Source organism: Salvelinus fontinalis, chromosome 35 (genome assembly GCF_029448725.1).
Source record: "Salvelinus fontinalis isolate EN_2023a chromosome 35, ASM2944872v1, whole genome shotgun sequence".
Lineage (NCBI taxonomy): Eukaryota > Metazoa > Chordata > Actinopteri > Salmoniformes > Salmonidae > Salvelinus > Salvelinus fontinalis.
In genome coordinates, this window is record NC_074699.1 from 6,117,907 (window position 1) to 6,133,320 (window position 15,414).

The window sequence follows — 15,414 nt, forward strand, 5'->3', positions numbered from 1 at the left end:
TACTTTTGTGCGAGAAGTGCAAATCAATCCCAGAAAAACAGCAAAGGACTTTGTGAAGACGCTGGAGGAAACAGGTACAAAAGTATCTATATCCACAGTAAAACGAGTCCTATATCGATATAAGCTGAATTTCCGCTCAGCAAGGAAGAAGCCACTGCTCCAAAACCGCCAGACTACGGTTTGCAACTGCACATGGGGACAAAGATTGTACTTTTTGGAGAAATGTCCTCTGGTCTGATGAAACAAAAATAGAACTGTTTGGCATTAATGACCATCGTTATGTTTGGAGGAAAAGGGCAGAGGCTTGCAAGCCGAAGAACATCCTCCCAACCGTGAAGCACGTGGGTGGCAGCATCATGTTGTGGGGGTGCTTTGCTGCAGGAGGGACTGGTGCACTTCACAAAATAGATGGCATCATGAGGGAGGAAAATTAGGTGGATGTATTGAAGCAACATCTCAAGACTTCAGTCAGGAAGTTAAAGCTTTGTCGCAAATGGCTCTTCCAAATGGACAATGACCTCAAGCATTCTTCCAATGTTGTGGCAAAATGGCTTAAGGACAACAAAGTCAAGGTATTGGAGTGGCCATCACAAAGCCCTGACCTCAATCCTATAGAACATTTGTGGGCAGAAATTAAAAAGCTAGCAAAGAGGCCTACAAACCTGACTCAGTTAAACCAGCTCTGTCAGGAGGAATGGGCAAAATTCACCTAACTTATTGTGGGAAGTTTTTGGAACGCTTCCCGAAACGTTTGACCCAAGTTAAACATTTTAAAGGCAATGCTACCAAATACTAATTGAGTGTATGTAAACTTCTGACCCACTGGGAATGTGATGAAAGAAATAAAAGCTGAAATAAATCATTCTCTCTACTATTATTCTGACATTTCACATTCTTCAAATAAAGTGGCGATCCTAACTGACCTCAGACAGGTGAATTTTTATTCAGATTAATTTTCAAGAATTGTAAAAAACGGAGTTTAAATGTATTTGGCTAAGGTCTATGTAAATTTCCGACTTCAACTGTATATATATATGCATGCATGCACACACTACCGTTCAAAAGTTTGAGGTCACTTAGACCTTTCTTTGTTTTTTAAAGAAATGCAATTTTTTGGTCCATTAAAATAACATCAAATTTATTAGAAATTCAGTGTAATGTAGACATTGTTAATGTTGTCAATGACTATTGTAGCTGGAAACGGCAGATTTTTTAATGGAATATCTACATAGACGTACAGAGGCCCATTATCAGCAACCATCACTTCTGTGACCCAATGGCACGTTGTGTTAGCTAATCCAAGTCAACAGTGAAGAGGTGACTCCGGAGTGCTGGCCTTCTTGGCAGAGTTGCAAATAATAAGCCATATCACTGTCCAGTGTTTGTGTTCTTTTGCCCGTCTTAATCTTTTCTTTTTATTGGCCAGTCTGAGATATGGATTTTTCTTTGCAACTCTTCCTGGAAGGCCAGCATCCCGGGGTTGCCTCTTCACTGTTGACGTTGAGACTGATGTTTTGCGGGTACTATTTAATGAAGCTGCCAGTTGAGGACTTGTGAGGCGTCTGTTTCTCAAACTAGACACTCTAATGTACTTGTCCTCTTATTCAGTTGTGCACCGGGGCCTCCTACTCCTCTTTTTATTCTGGTTAGAGCCAGTTTGCTCTGTTCTGTGAAGGGAGTAGTGCACAGTGTTGTACGAGATCTTCAGTTTCTTGGCAATTTCTTGCATGGAATAGCCTTCATTTCTCAGAACAAGAATAGACTGACGAGTTTCGAAAGAAAGTTATTTATTTACAGGCCATTTTGAGCCTGTAACCACAAATGCTGATGCTCCAGATACTCAACCAGTCTATTGAAGGCCAGTTTTATTGCATCTTTAATCAGAACAACTGTTTTCAGCTGTGCTACCATAATTGCAAAGGGTTTTGTAATGATCAATAAGCCTTTTAAAATGATAAACTTGTAGATATTCCATAAAAAAATCTGCCATTTCCAGCTACAATAGTAATTTACAACATTAACAATGTCTACACTGTATTTCTGATCAATTTGATGTTATTTTAATGGACAAGAAATGTGCTTTTCTTTCAAAAACAAGGACATTTCTAAGTGACCCCAAACTTTTGAACAGTAGTGTACACACACACACACACACACACACACACACACACACACACACACACACACACACACACACACACACACACACACACACACACACACACACACACACAGTGCATTCAGAAAGTATACACACCCCTTCCCTTTTTACACATTTTGTTACGTTACAGCCTTATTCTAAAATGGATTTAAAAAAAACAATTCTCAATCTACACACAATACCCCATAATGACAAAGCGAAAACAGGTTTTTGGAAATGTTTACAAATGTATTAAGAAAAAACAGTAATACCTTATTTACATAAGTATTCAAACCCTTTGCTATGTGACTTTGAAATTGAGCTCAGAGGCATCCTGTTTCCATTGATCATCCTTGAGATGTTTCTACAACTTGATTGGAGTCCATCTGTGGTAAATTCAATTGATTGGACATGATTATGAGGCACACACCTGTCTATATAAGGTCCCACAATTGACAGTGCATGTCAGAGCAAAAACCAAGCCATGAGGTTGAAGGAATTGTTCGTAGAGGATTGTGTTGCCACAGGTCTGTGGAAGGGTACCAAAACATTTCTGCAGCATTGAAGGTCCCCAAGAACACAGTGGCCTCCATCAATCTTAAGTGGAGGAGTTTGGAACCACCAAGACACTTCCTAGAGCTGTCCGCCCGGCCAAACTACCATCCCTAAGGTGATGCATTGTGGTGGCAGTATCATGCTGTGAGGATGTTTTTCAGCGGAAGGGACTGGGAGACTAGTCAGGATCGGGAGAAAGATGAACGGAGCAAAGTACAGAGAGATCCTTGATGAAAACCTGCTCCAGAGAGCTCAGGACCTCAGACTGGGGCGAAGGTTCACCTTCCAACAGGACAACAACCCTAAGCACACAGCCAAGACAATGCAGGAGTGGCTTCGGGACAAGTCTCAATGTCCTTGACTGGCCCAGCCAGAGCCCGGACTTGAAACTGATCGAACATTTCTAGAGAGACCTGAAAATAGCTGTGCATCCAACCTGACAGAGCTTGAGAGGATTTGCAGAGAAGAATGGGAGAAACTCCCCAAATACAGGTGTGCCAAGCTTGTAGCGTCATACCCAAGAAGACTCAAGTCTGTAATCACTGCCAAAGGTGCTTCAACAAAGTACTGAGTACAGGGTCTGAATAATTATGTAAATGTTATATTTCAGGGGGAGTTTTGCACATATCTAAACCTGTTTTTGGTTTGTCATTTTGGGGTATTGTGTGTAGGTTAATGAGGAAATGAAACTATTTAATCGATTTTAGAATAAGGCTGTAACGTAACAAAATGTGGAAACGGTCATGGGGTCTGAATGCACTGCACAGGAAGCTCCAAAAGTGTAGGGACAGTGACACCATTGTTGTTTTGGCTCTGTACTCCCGCACTTTGGATTTGAAATGATACAATGATTGTGAAAACTTTAATTTGAGGGTATTTCCATCCATATTGGGTGAACCGTTTATTACAGCACTTTTTGTACATACATTTTACTCTGATCAATGAATGTATTTATTATGTATTTATTGAATTATTGGCCTGATGTTGATGTGGCACTCTGGGACTGTAACTGAATAGCCCTACTCTCTATTGCCTAGGAGAGGTTATTCTCCAGATGAGAGATGTGCGGCTCCAGGACATTGATTTTGGGTCAGTGTAGCATTAATGGTCGAGGTTACGGTTGGGGGAGGGGAAGCTGATCCTAGATCTGTTCCTATGGGAGACTTCAACCCGGAGCGCTCCAATACAGATGAACATAAGTCAAAGGTTGGTGCTCAGCATCTCACTTTTATTGGTGGTTTTCCTCTCTAGGGGAGGAGCTTCAGGGACGGATCACCATACGCAACAACAAAAAGAGCCCCCCCGCTCGCTGTTCATTACAGTTGACCTCCATGACAGGAAGCAGACCTACAGCCCTGCAGTGAGTTCACTGATCACATGACGACGATGACATCATATCAATAGTGTGGCTGAAATATTCCTGAAATATTCCCCATACTTTGCCAAAACAAATAGTAGTATTATGGTTGTTATTAGGAAATGTTTAACGCTTATGGAATCAGAAACAACTTATCTTCATATGGAGCAGTAAATGTAGATAATATAAGTGTGTGGGATTAATCTAAAAAAACAAAACAGGTAGACTGACTGATTGCTGAGACAGGGAGAGTATGAAGTGGGCTTGAACAACAAGCTGTGGAGTTCACTGCATGTTAACGCCATACCTGTTAATGAACACATTCCCTCATACAAAATCTGAGTTGATTTCTTGGAAAGTGCCATTTCTTAAAAATGTATATACTTCGCTGTGGAAACTTAAATGTGGAAACTTTTTAAATCAGTTATGCACAAGGGTCAACATTTACCTGTGACGTTCCCATTTTGTCCTCGTTTGCCTTGTATGTACATTATTCTTGCAATTTTGCCGTACTTTTCATAATGTTGCCATCTGTTTTCCCTATTGTAGACCAGCCAACCTGGAAATGTTTTATGAATTGTTTGCTTGTTAAAGGCCGTCATCTATGCTAGATCACACAAAGATGCGGTGATACAAAGTTAGTCTGGATAACATGTTAATTTTCGATTTATAAGGCCATTTTCAATGGGTTACAGGTCAAATCTGGTGAAAATGGGCATAATGGGAATAGTAATAGATTTAGGTTAAATATCCTGAAATTCTCAACAAAGACTGAGTGGCTTATCAAACAAACACATAAATGTCTATGCTTTAAGACATGCGAATAACAGAAAGATTGAAAATGCTGATGTTTTCAGCTACAGTTGTGGTCTGTAGCATCACCAAGTACCCTTCTCAGATGATGTAGACCGGGGCGCTCCAACCCTCTTCTTGGGGAACTACCCCCCTGTAGGTTTTCATTCCAACCGCAGTTGTAATGAACCTGATTCATCTTATAAACCAGCTAATTAGAATTTGGTGCGCTAGATTAGGGTTGGAATGAAAACCTACATGATGGTAGCTGTCCAGGAACAGGGTTGGAGAGCCCTGATGTAGACCCCTTTCGGAAAAAGACCCCTTCCACTCAACCAGAAGAACATTACCTCGTAAGAATCTGACTTTCTGGTCCAAAGATATTGAAACTGTAATGTAATTTTTAAGGGATAAAATGTTCAAGCAGTCAAATAGGATAGTTACAAATACTGACAATTCACTGATCATACTAAATTAATATAAACAGACTATTTACATGCATACATACAGTGCATTCGGAAAGTATTCAGACCCCTTTCCACATTTTGTTACGTTACAGCCTTATTCTAAAATGAATGACATTTTTTTTCCTCATCAATCTACACACAATACCCCACGATGACAAAGCAAAAACAGGTTTTCAATTTTTTTTGTGCAACTGTATTAAAAATAAAAACTATCACACATAAGTATTCAGACCCTTTACTCAGCACTTTGTTGAAGCACCTTTGGCAGCGATTGCAGCCTCGAGTCTTCTTGGGTATGACGCTACAAGCTTGGCATACCTGTATTTGGGGAATTTATCCTATTCTTCTCTGCAGACCCTCTTAGGCTGTCAGGTTGGATGGGGAGCGTTGCTGCATAGCTATTTTCAGGTCTCTCCAGAGATGTTCGATCGGGTTCAAGTCCCGGCTCTTGTTGGGCCACTCAAGGACATTCAGAGACTTGTCCCAAAGATACTCCTGCGTTATCTTAACTGTGTGCTTAGGGTTGTTGTCCTGTTGGAAGGTGAATCTTCGCCCCCACCCCCGTCCCCCATCCCCCGTCCCCGTCCCCCCGTCCCCGTCTGAGTTCCTGAGCGTTCTGGGGCAGGTTTACATCAAGAATCTCTCTTTACTTTGCTCCGTTCATCTTTCCGTTGATCCTGACTAGTCTCACTGTCCCTGCCGCTGAAAAGCATCCCCACAGCATGATGCTGCCTCCACCATGCTTCACCTTAGGGATGGTTTCAGGTTTTCTCCCTACGTGACGCTTGGCATTCAGGCCAAAGAGTTCGATCTTGGTTTCATCAGACCAGAGAATCTTTTTTTCTCAATGCCTGAGAGTTCTTTAGGTGCCTGTTGGCAAACTCCAAGCAGACTTTAATGTGCTGTTTACTGAGGTGTGGTAATTTTACCCTTCCCTAGCAAATACAGGTGATTAAACTAATTGCATTCTAAACTGAAGATCATGAGTTGGTTGACTATTGGAGTCAGGTGTTGGGGCAACAGTGTGACACCAACTAGGTCCCCGAGGACTGGAGTTGCCCATCCCTGGTTAATATTGATATGTTCAGTAAATTTGGTCACAATTTGTGACTATCCTATTTGCCTGCATGCATGTACATTTCAACCCTTAAAAATGACATTACAGTTTCAGTATCTCTGGCCCAGAATGTCGGATTTTTACGAGGTAAAGTTCTCCTGGTTCAGTGGGGTCAACTGCAGTTTTCTCACAGGGTTTATGTCAGGGGTCTCCAACCCTGTTCCTGTAGAGCTACTCTCTTGTAGGTTTTCACTCCAACCCCAACTGTAACTAAGCTGGTTCAGTTTATAAACCAGCTAATTATTCGAATCAGGTGTGCTAGATTAGGACCTACAGGACAGTGTCTCTCCAGGAACAGGGTTGGAGAGCCCTGGTCTAGGTCATCTGAAAAGGGTACTTGGTGGTGCTATAGACCACAACTATAGCTGAAAAAATCTGAATGTTCATCCTTTCTGTGTACTTGCATGTCTTAAAGCATAATAACTGTACGAAAAGTAACTATTAACATATCCATTCCATAGTCTGTGTTTGTTTGGTAATCGACTCAGTTTGGTTGAGAATTTCAGGATACTTTACCTAAATCTATTACAATTTCCATTATGCCCATTTTCACCAGATTTGACCTTTAACCCATTGAAAATGGCCTTAAACTAAATTTAACATATCCGGCCTAACTTTGTCACCGATCACTATTTGATCTAGCATGGATGACAGCCTTTAACAAGAAAAATAAAAAACAAGCACTTTTTCCCAGATTGACTGGTCTACTACTCGCAGCATAAAGTATGCATTCCAAATGGCACCCTTTCCCCTATATAGTGTGCTACTTTAGACCAGGACCCATAGAGCTCTGTAGGGAATAGGGTGCCATTTGGGACACATTCATAGTGAGTTTTATTTTGTCGTAAAAAATAATCTAACAAACCTCCCGCTCTGCATACTCCATTGAGCAGCTCTGCTGACAACAGAATGCTTTTCCACTCTTCCCCTCAGAACATGAATCATAAGTTCTGAAAAAGAAAGGATTGCTGGTTCGTGATCAGGTGGCGACTGTCGCCTCGGATTTGGTTTTGCTTAATAAAGCTATTTTTCCACTTCTGTGTGTCCCGGGTCTTTCAATATGTGTGATATGAATAAATGGCCTTATTGGGGTACACAGCAAAGCTGTGAAGACCTATTGTTATTGTCACAATTTTTTTTTTTTTTTTTTTGACATAGTCAAATGACTCAAGCATAGATTGGTCACTTTTATCAAATTTGAAAGCTAAGGGATTGGTCAAAAGATGGCAGAGTTATTGACAAATCAATACTCAGATTTTACATGTACATTTAAACCAGTGTAAATCCACTCCACAGTGGCCTATCAACTTGAAACTTGTCATCGCTATCATGGACATCCCTGAGATGAACCACGATGAATTTGGTACTGATATCTCAAAAAAAACGAGAACTTTTAACAACTAATTCTTTGCATATGTAACGCTAATGCTAACAAAAGCAGCTGCAATCGTCTTCTCATGAACCATACGTCAGATTCACTCCAGATTCTGTGTTTAAACTCATTACTAAAGTCTTTAATGGTTCTAATAAAAAATAGTTGCTGCATTTAAATATGGCAGCACTGTACCTGTAGATGCACGTTAGCACATATGCTAATCTTCTCACAACTTCCACAGATTGTGCAGTGCCTTCAGAAAGTGTTCATACCCCTCGACTCAGTCCACATTTTGCTTTTACAACCTGAATTCAAAATTGACTAAATAGATTTTCTCTATACACAATACCCCATAATGACAAAGTGAAAACATGTTTTTAGAAATGTTTGCAAATTTATTGAAAATGAAATACAGAAATATCGAATTTACATAAGTATTCACATCCCTGACTCAATATTTTGTAGAAGCACCTTTGGCGGCAATTACAGCAGTGACTCTTTTTGGGTAATTCTAAAAGTTTTGCACACCTGGATTGTAGAATATGTGCCCATTATTATTTAAAAAATTCTTCAAGTTGCCAGACTTCAAGTCTTGCCATAGATTTTTAAGATGATTTAAGTCAAAACTGTAACTAGGTCACTCAGGAACATTCAATGTCATCTTGGTAAGCAACTCCAGTGTAGATTTGGCCTTGTGTTTTAGGTTATTGTCCTGCTGAAAGGTGCATTTGTCTCCCAGTGTCTGTTGGAAAGCAGACTGAACCAGGTTTTCCTTTAGGATTTTGCCTGTGCTTATAGATGTATTCTGTTTCTTTTTATCCTAAAGACTCCCTAGTGTAAGGGCTGTTGTCCTCCTCTTCCTCGGACGAGGAGAGGAGAGAAGGATCAGTGGACCAATACGCAGCAGTAGGGAAATAAGCCATCTCTTTATTTGAATACGACGGCAAAACGAAAACAAAACACTTACAAAATTACAAAATAAGAAAACGACGTGGACGAAACCTGAACATGAACTTACATAACTAAACGTAGAACTCACGGACAGGAACAGACTACATCAAAACGAACGAACAGCCAAACAGTCCCGTATGGTACAGACATCGACGACACAGGAGACAATCACCCACAAACAAACCGTGAGAACACCCTACCTAAATATGACTCAATTAGAGGAAAACGCAAAACACCTGCCTCTAATTAAGAGCCATACCAGGCAACCCAAAACCAACATAGAAACAGAAAACATAGACTGCCCACCCAAAACTCACACCCTGACCATTATACACATACAAAAACAACAGAAAACAGGTCAGGAACGTGACAGAACCCCCCCCTCAAGGTGCGAACGCCGGGCGCACCAGCACAAAGTCCAGGGGAGGGTCTGGGTGGACAGTTGACCATGGTGGTGGCTCAGGCTCCGGACGCTGTCCCCACACCACCATAGTCACTCCCCGCTTCTGTATTCCCCTCCCAATGACCACCCTCCAACTAAAACCCCCTAAATGAACGGCCAGCACCGGGAGAAGGGGCAGCACCGGGACAAGGGGCAGCACCGGGACAAGGGGCAGCACCGGGACAAGGGGCAGCACCGGGACAAGGGGCAGCACCGGGACAAGGGGCAGCACCGGGACAAGGGGCAGCACCGGGACAAGGGGCAGCACCGGGACAAGGGGCAGCACCGGGATAAAGGGCAGCACCGGGATAAGGGGCAGCACCGGGACAAGGGGCAGCACCGGGACAAGGGGCAGCACCGGGACAAGGGGCAGCACCGGGACAAGGGGCAGCACCGGGACAAGGGGCAGCACCGGGACAAGGGGCAGCACCGGGACAAGGGGCAGCACCGGGATAAGGGGCGGCAGGTCCCGGCTGAGGAACTCTGGCAGATCCCGGCTGAGGGACTCTGGCAGGTCCCGGCTGAGGGACTCTGGCAGGTCCCGGCTGGACGGCTCTGGCAGGTCCCGGCTGGACGGCTCTGGCAGGTCCCGGCTGGACGGCTCTGGCAGGTCCCGGCTGGACGGCTCTGGCAGGTCCCGGCTGGACGGCTCTGGCAGGTCCCGGCTGGACGGCTCTGGCAGGTCCCGGCTGGACGGCTCTGGCTGGTCATGGCAGGACGGCTCTGGCTGGTCATGGCAGGACGGCTCTGGCTGGTCATGGCAGGACGGCTCTGGCTGGTCATGGCAGGACGGCTCTGGCTGGAGGAGACAGAGAGACAGCCTGGTGCGTGGTATAGGCACTGGCTGCGCTGGAGAGGAGGAAACAGCTGGAGAGAGAACCCGGAGAGACAGCCTGGTACGGGGGGCTGCCACCGGAGGACTGGTACATGGAGGTGGCACCGGGTATACCGGACCGTGAAGGAGGACACGTGCTCTTGAGCACCGAGCCTGCCCAACCTTACCAGGTTGAATGGTGCCCGTAGCCCTGCCAGTGCGGCGAGGTGGAATAGCCCGCACTGGGTTATACTGACGAACCGGGGACACCATTCGTAAGGCTGGTGTCATGTATGCCGGCCCGAGGAGACGCACTGGTGGCCAGATGCGTTGGGCCGGCTTCATGACATCCGGCTCGATGCCCAACTTAGCCCTCCCAGTGCGGCAAGGTGGAATAGCCCGCACTGGGCTAAGCACGCGTACTGGGAACACCGTGCGCTTTACCGCATAACACGGTGTCTGACCAGTACGACGCCCTCTCACTCCACGGTAAGCACGGGGAGTTGGCTCAGGTATCCTACCCGGCTTTGCCACACTCCTCGTGTGCCCCCCCCCAAGAAATTTTTGGGTCTGACTCACGGGCTCCCAACCACGTCGCCGCGCTGCCTCCTCATACCAGCGCCTCTCTGCCTTCGCTGCTTCCAACTCCGCCTTGGGACGGCGATATTCCCCTGGCTGAGCCCAGGGTCCTTTACCGTCCAGGATCTCCTCCCAAGTCCAGGAGTCCTGGTTGCTCTGTTGAGCTTTCCCTTGCCGCTTGGTCCTAGTTTGGTGGGTGATTCTGTAAGGGCTGTTGTCCTCCTCTTCCTCGGACGAGGAGAGGAGAGAAGGATCAGTGGACCAATACGCAGCAGTAGGGAAATAAGCCATCTCTTTATTTGAATACGACGGCAAAACGAAAACAAAACACTTACAAAATTACAAAATAAGAAAACGACGTAGACGAAACCTGAACATGAACTTACATAACTAAACGTAGAACTCACGGACAGGAACAGACTACATCAAAACGAACGAACAGCCAAACAGTCCCGTATGGTACAGACATCGACGACACAGGAGACAATCACCCACAAACAAACAGTGAGAACACCCTACCTAAATATGACTCTCAATTAGAGGAAAACGCAAAACACCTGCCTCTAATTAAGAGCCATACCAGGCAACCCAAAACCAACATAGAAACAGAAAACATAGACTGCCCACCCAAAACTCACGCCCTGACCATTATACACATACAAAAACAACAGAAAACAGGTCAGGAACGTGACACCTAGTCCTAGACAATGACAAGCATACTGATAACATGATGCAGCCACCACCATGCTTGAAAATATTATGTGATGTGTTGGATTTGCCCCAAACATGACACTTTGTATTCAGGACAAAAAGTTAATTTCTTTCATACATTTTTTTGCAGTGTTACTTAAGTGCCTTGTTGCAAACGAGATGCTTGTTTATTTTGATTCTGTCATTTAAGTTAGCGTTGTGGAGTAACTACAGTGTAGTTGAGCAGTCCTCAGCTATCTCATATCACAACGATTAAACTCTATAACTGTTTTAAAATCACCATTGGCCTGATGGTGAAATCCCTGAACAGTTTCCTTCCTTTCCGGCAACTGAGTTAGGAAGGACGCCTGTATCTTTGTAGTGACTGGGTGTATTGATACACCATCCAAAGTCTAATATGTTCACCATGTTCAAAGGGATATTATTCAGCGTCAGCTTTTTAATAATTTTTTACACATCTACCAATCGGTGCCCCTCTTTGTGGTTGAATCTGTTCTTGAAATTCACTACTTGATTGAGGGACCTTACAATTATCTGTATGCGTAGGCTACAGAGATGGGATAGTCATTCAAAAATGATGTAACCACTATAATGGAACACGGAACGAATCCATGCAACTTATTATGCAATTTATTAAGCACAAACGAGTTGAATACTTATTGACTCAAGACATTTCAGCATGACATTTTTTGTTAATTTCTAAAATGTTCTAGAAGCAAAATTCCACTTTGACATTATGGGGTATTGTGTGTAGATCAGTGACACAACAGCTCAACTTGATAAATTTTAAATGCACGCTGTGACACAACAAATTGTGGAAAAAGTAAAGGGGTGTGAATACTTTCTGAAGGCACTGTATGTTGCATTATAGAATTATATCTCTGCTCAGTGATTTCTGCATACCAGGTCACCAACAAAACTTTAACAATAGTACAAATACATGCCAACGCCACTTGATTTCTATGACACGTCTTGCTTACAGATTATCTGAAATATCACTACATCAAACAACGTTTTCTGCCTGAGCCAAAATATAAGGCAAGAAAGAGTGCCTGGCCTTCAGTGGAGGCCAGAAATGAGCCTGTCCTCCTATACCTCCTCCCACCAGCCTCCTCTGATCTCATCATCTCCAAATCCAACCTCCACCGTTTTGGCAATAGGGCATTCTCCAGGGCATCACCCAGGCCATGCCTTCATCTGTCTGTGGTGGTTGGTAACCAATGGTTATGTAATTGGTTTAAATCAGAATTTGGACTACATACTTTGCTGTCACACCTGCATACTGCATACTGCATACTTTGCTGTCACACCTCCTGTGCAAATGTATGTCTTCTTGTGTGCCGTAGGGTGAATATTGGATTAGCACAAATCAAATATTTCCATGTGTGAGGTGTTGCATTAAAGTAACGCCATACCCACTTCAAGATCTAAAACTTTCCAAATATAATATCTATGGAATATATGGAATATATATATTTTTTAATTCATTAAAAAAAAGTGTTTGCTCCAAAGTATGGGCTTGTTGTTTTGTTTTGGATTTATTGTTTTCATTTTTATTATTGTTGTTTCATGTTTAATAGACCTAATTAAAATGTCAACATTGGTATATACATTTGACAAATCTTAAATGACCCATGGATGTTTCGTGTCATTAGATCACATTTATTATTAGGCTATTATTTGTATTATTATTATTGCTAAATGTCGTTAATAATAAAATGTTTTAAAACTTAAGGTTTTTAATCCTTTTTTATTTTCAATAAGGTTCCTCGAGGAACCCTACATTTCAAAAAGGTTCCCCCACAGTAGGAACTCAAAGTACGTCTCCTGCCGTCTCCCATTCTGTGTCTTGGGGAAGGTGTGAGAAGTACAAGGAAAGAGAGGCAAAAATCAATTACAATTATTCCCTGTTGACAAAGTAATTAAACCTTGGAGCAGCGAGCTAATTTTGCAGCGCGAGGCCCTTATCTGTTATGGCCCAGATTTACGAGGTGCGCTCGCCACACGGGCGCAGCTTTGCGTGCAGGTGATTATCTCACATTTAATAAGGCACGCGGACTACAGTGACGCGCTCGTTTGTAGACACTGCGAGGTCCGTGGACCGTTTTTTCCGGGTTGGGTGTTATTCGGATGATTTCTTTATCTTTCTCAAGGGTTTGGGTTGGTTGCATAACAGTTGTCTGAATAACAACACAATAGGATGCTCATCGGATAATTTGCGCACGAGAATGAACCAATTTTGAGTGAGGGCTACATTTCGTTAACAAAGAAGAAAAAGCCGAACAATGCCGTGCGCAATGCAGTATTTTAGGGGAGGCTATTTGTGGTGCTGGGAAAGTTCCAAAGCCTCCAGTGTAGCGCGATACCTCAATGGCCACGTGTTTAAAAAAAAGTGTCCTTCTTGCGTAAAAGATTAACAAATGAGTAGCTTCAGTCGTTTCATGAAGACCTCGCCCACTTTTTTTCGACACTTGATCAGTGCTTGTCTCGGTGACGCACACAGAAACGTATAACCCTATATCGCATGTGTGCTTAAATTCCTTGAAGCATAGTAAAGCCTATATATAGCCTGGAGGCTTCAACAACAAAAAAACGTTGCAGCAGTCTGCAGTTTTTGCCATCACACACTTCAGAAATATTTGTACAAGGATAATGGTGTAAATAAGTGTTAATGTGGATATTTATAATCTTTGATAAATATACAGTATAGACCAAACTGTATAGCCTGTATAAAAAAAAACATTTACTAACACAGGCTTTATGGAAACGAAAAATCATATTTTAATATTGATAATCATATGTCGTAGCCTATATAATGATGTGTTCCTAATATTAAAATATAGGCTAAAGAAGTAATATATGATACTAGATGTTAAGCTACCTGTTCAGTGTTTTCAACATATTAACTTTCTTAAGAAATGTTCAATAGCATAAACGCAAAGTAGGCATATTTACAATACAATAAACCCCATAGTCTAGCAAAAAATAGAAACCATTTAACGAAACAATTTCCCCGTCAGTGTCGTCGTATCTCCCACGAATGGTACATTTTCGCTCACCAATTGCAGTGCTGCATGCATTCTCCATCCCCAAAATGTATATAGGCCTACATGCAAATCCTCCCTAGCGCGTGTGTACGTACACATGCCCTCGAGAAAAGTGTATTATTAATCAGCTGGTGAATGAGTCAGTCCAAACACGCACACACTGAGCGGCATGTGCGTGGACAACATGGGCACGATCCTGCGCGTCTTCGCCCGGTGTCGCTTTAAAAATCAGAATCCAAGGCCAATGATTTATCAAACTCTTATTATCAAGAAAATGTCAAGCGAAGGGCACCTTGCTCCGCACTGACGCAAACCCAATCTTTCCCACTGAGGTATAGAAAGCATTACACTAAGCAAGGCCAAATCCACTCCTACTTCTTCCAGTTCTCTTCACAGCTGTTTTTCAACGTCAGCACGTCTGAAGCGTCTTCACAAATGGTGAGTAGGCTAAATACTTTGTTTCTTTTTTTTTCAATTCTACATTACGTTTGTCATTCAAGTTATCTTATTTATCTAAATGGTTGAAGCAGCCGAAGTTCGTTTTGTGGAAATATTTTCATTTATTCAAACTGCATGCTGGATAATGGGTTATATTTAGTAGCGGCGTTGTGCGTTGTCCATGGTGCAAAAAACTTTTCACAACTTGCATTCACTTTGCAATCTCTGAGCAAAGGATGCATTGAGTTCAATCGAAAACACTCGTATTTCGTTCGATATTTTCCATTCAAGGACTTCAAGTCGGGCTATTTGTCTTGAATGTATTTGTTTGCAATTTATATGAGAAACGAAATCAAAGCGTGTCCTTTTTTACAGCCTATATGCAAGGTGCTAGATAAAACACGCAGAAACGGTATCTCCTTTTCCCTTTTATTAACTTCAATTTAAATGTATCATGTTACATTGCATTGTTTCCTCTTGGTTAGGCTATATATGCGGAGATAGTCATTTGTATTTCTGCACGCCCGGGTCCTCCCAGAGCTGTAGCCCGGTGCCAGTGATCATACATGCCTGTCGGGGAGAGGGGACCTGTCAAGAGCCCGGCAGCTTGTCTATTGCCCATAAAAATC

The 15,414-nt window shown here is 42.9% G+C and overlaps 1 protein-coding gene and 1 pseudogene across 1 annotated transcript in view; both read left to right on the forward strand.

Annotated features, from left to right (window-relative positions):
- Window positions 1-4,684, forward strand: part of LOC129834111 (protein arginine N-methyltransferase 3-like) — a 120,833-nt pseudogene extending 116,149 nt beyond the window's left edge.
- A 9,780-nt stretch (window positions 4,685-14,464) lies between these two features.
- The window catches only part of LOC129834290 (sodium- and chloride-dependent glycine transporter 2-like), a 56,998-nt gene continuing 56,048 nt past the window's right edge, over window positions 14,465-15,414 (forward strand). The window contains exon 1 of the mRNA XM_055899148.1: window positions 14,465-14,785. Within this exon, the coding sequence (XP_055755123.1) occupies window positions 14,783-14,785 (3 nt within the window). The 5' untranslated portion in view covers window positions 14,465-14,782. The remainder of the gene's footprint in view (window positions 14,786-15,414) is intronic.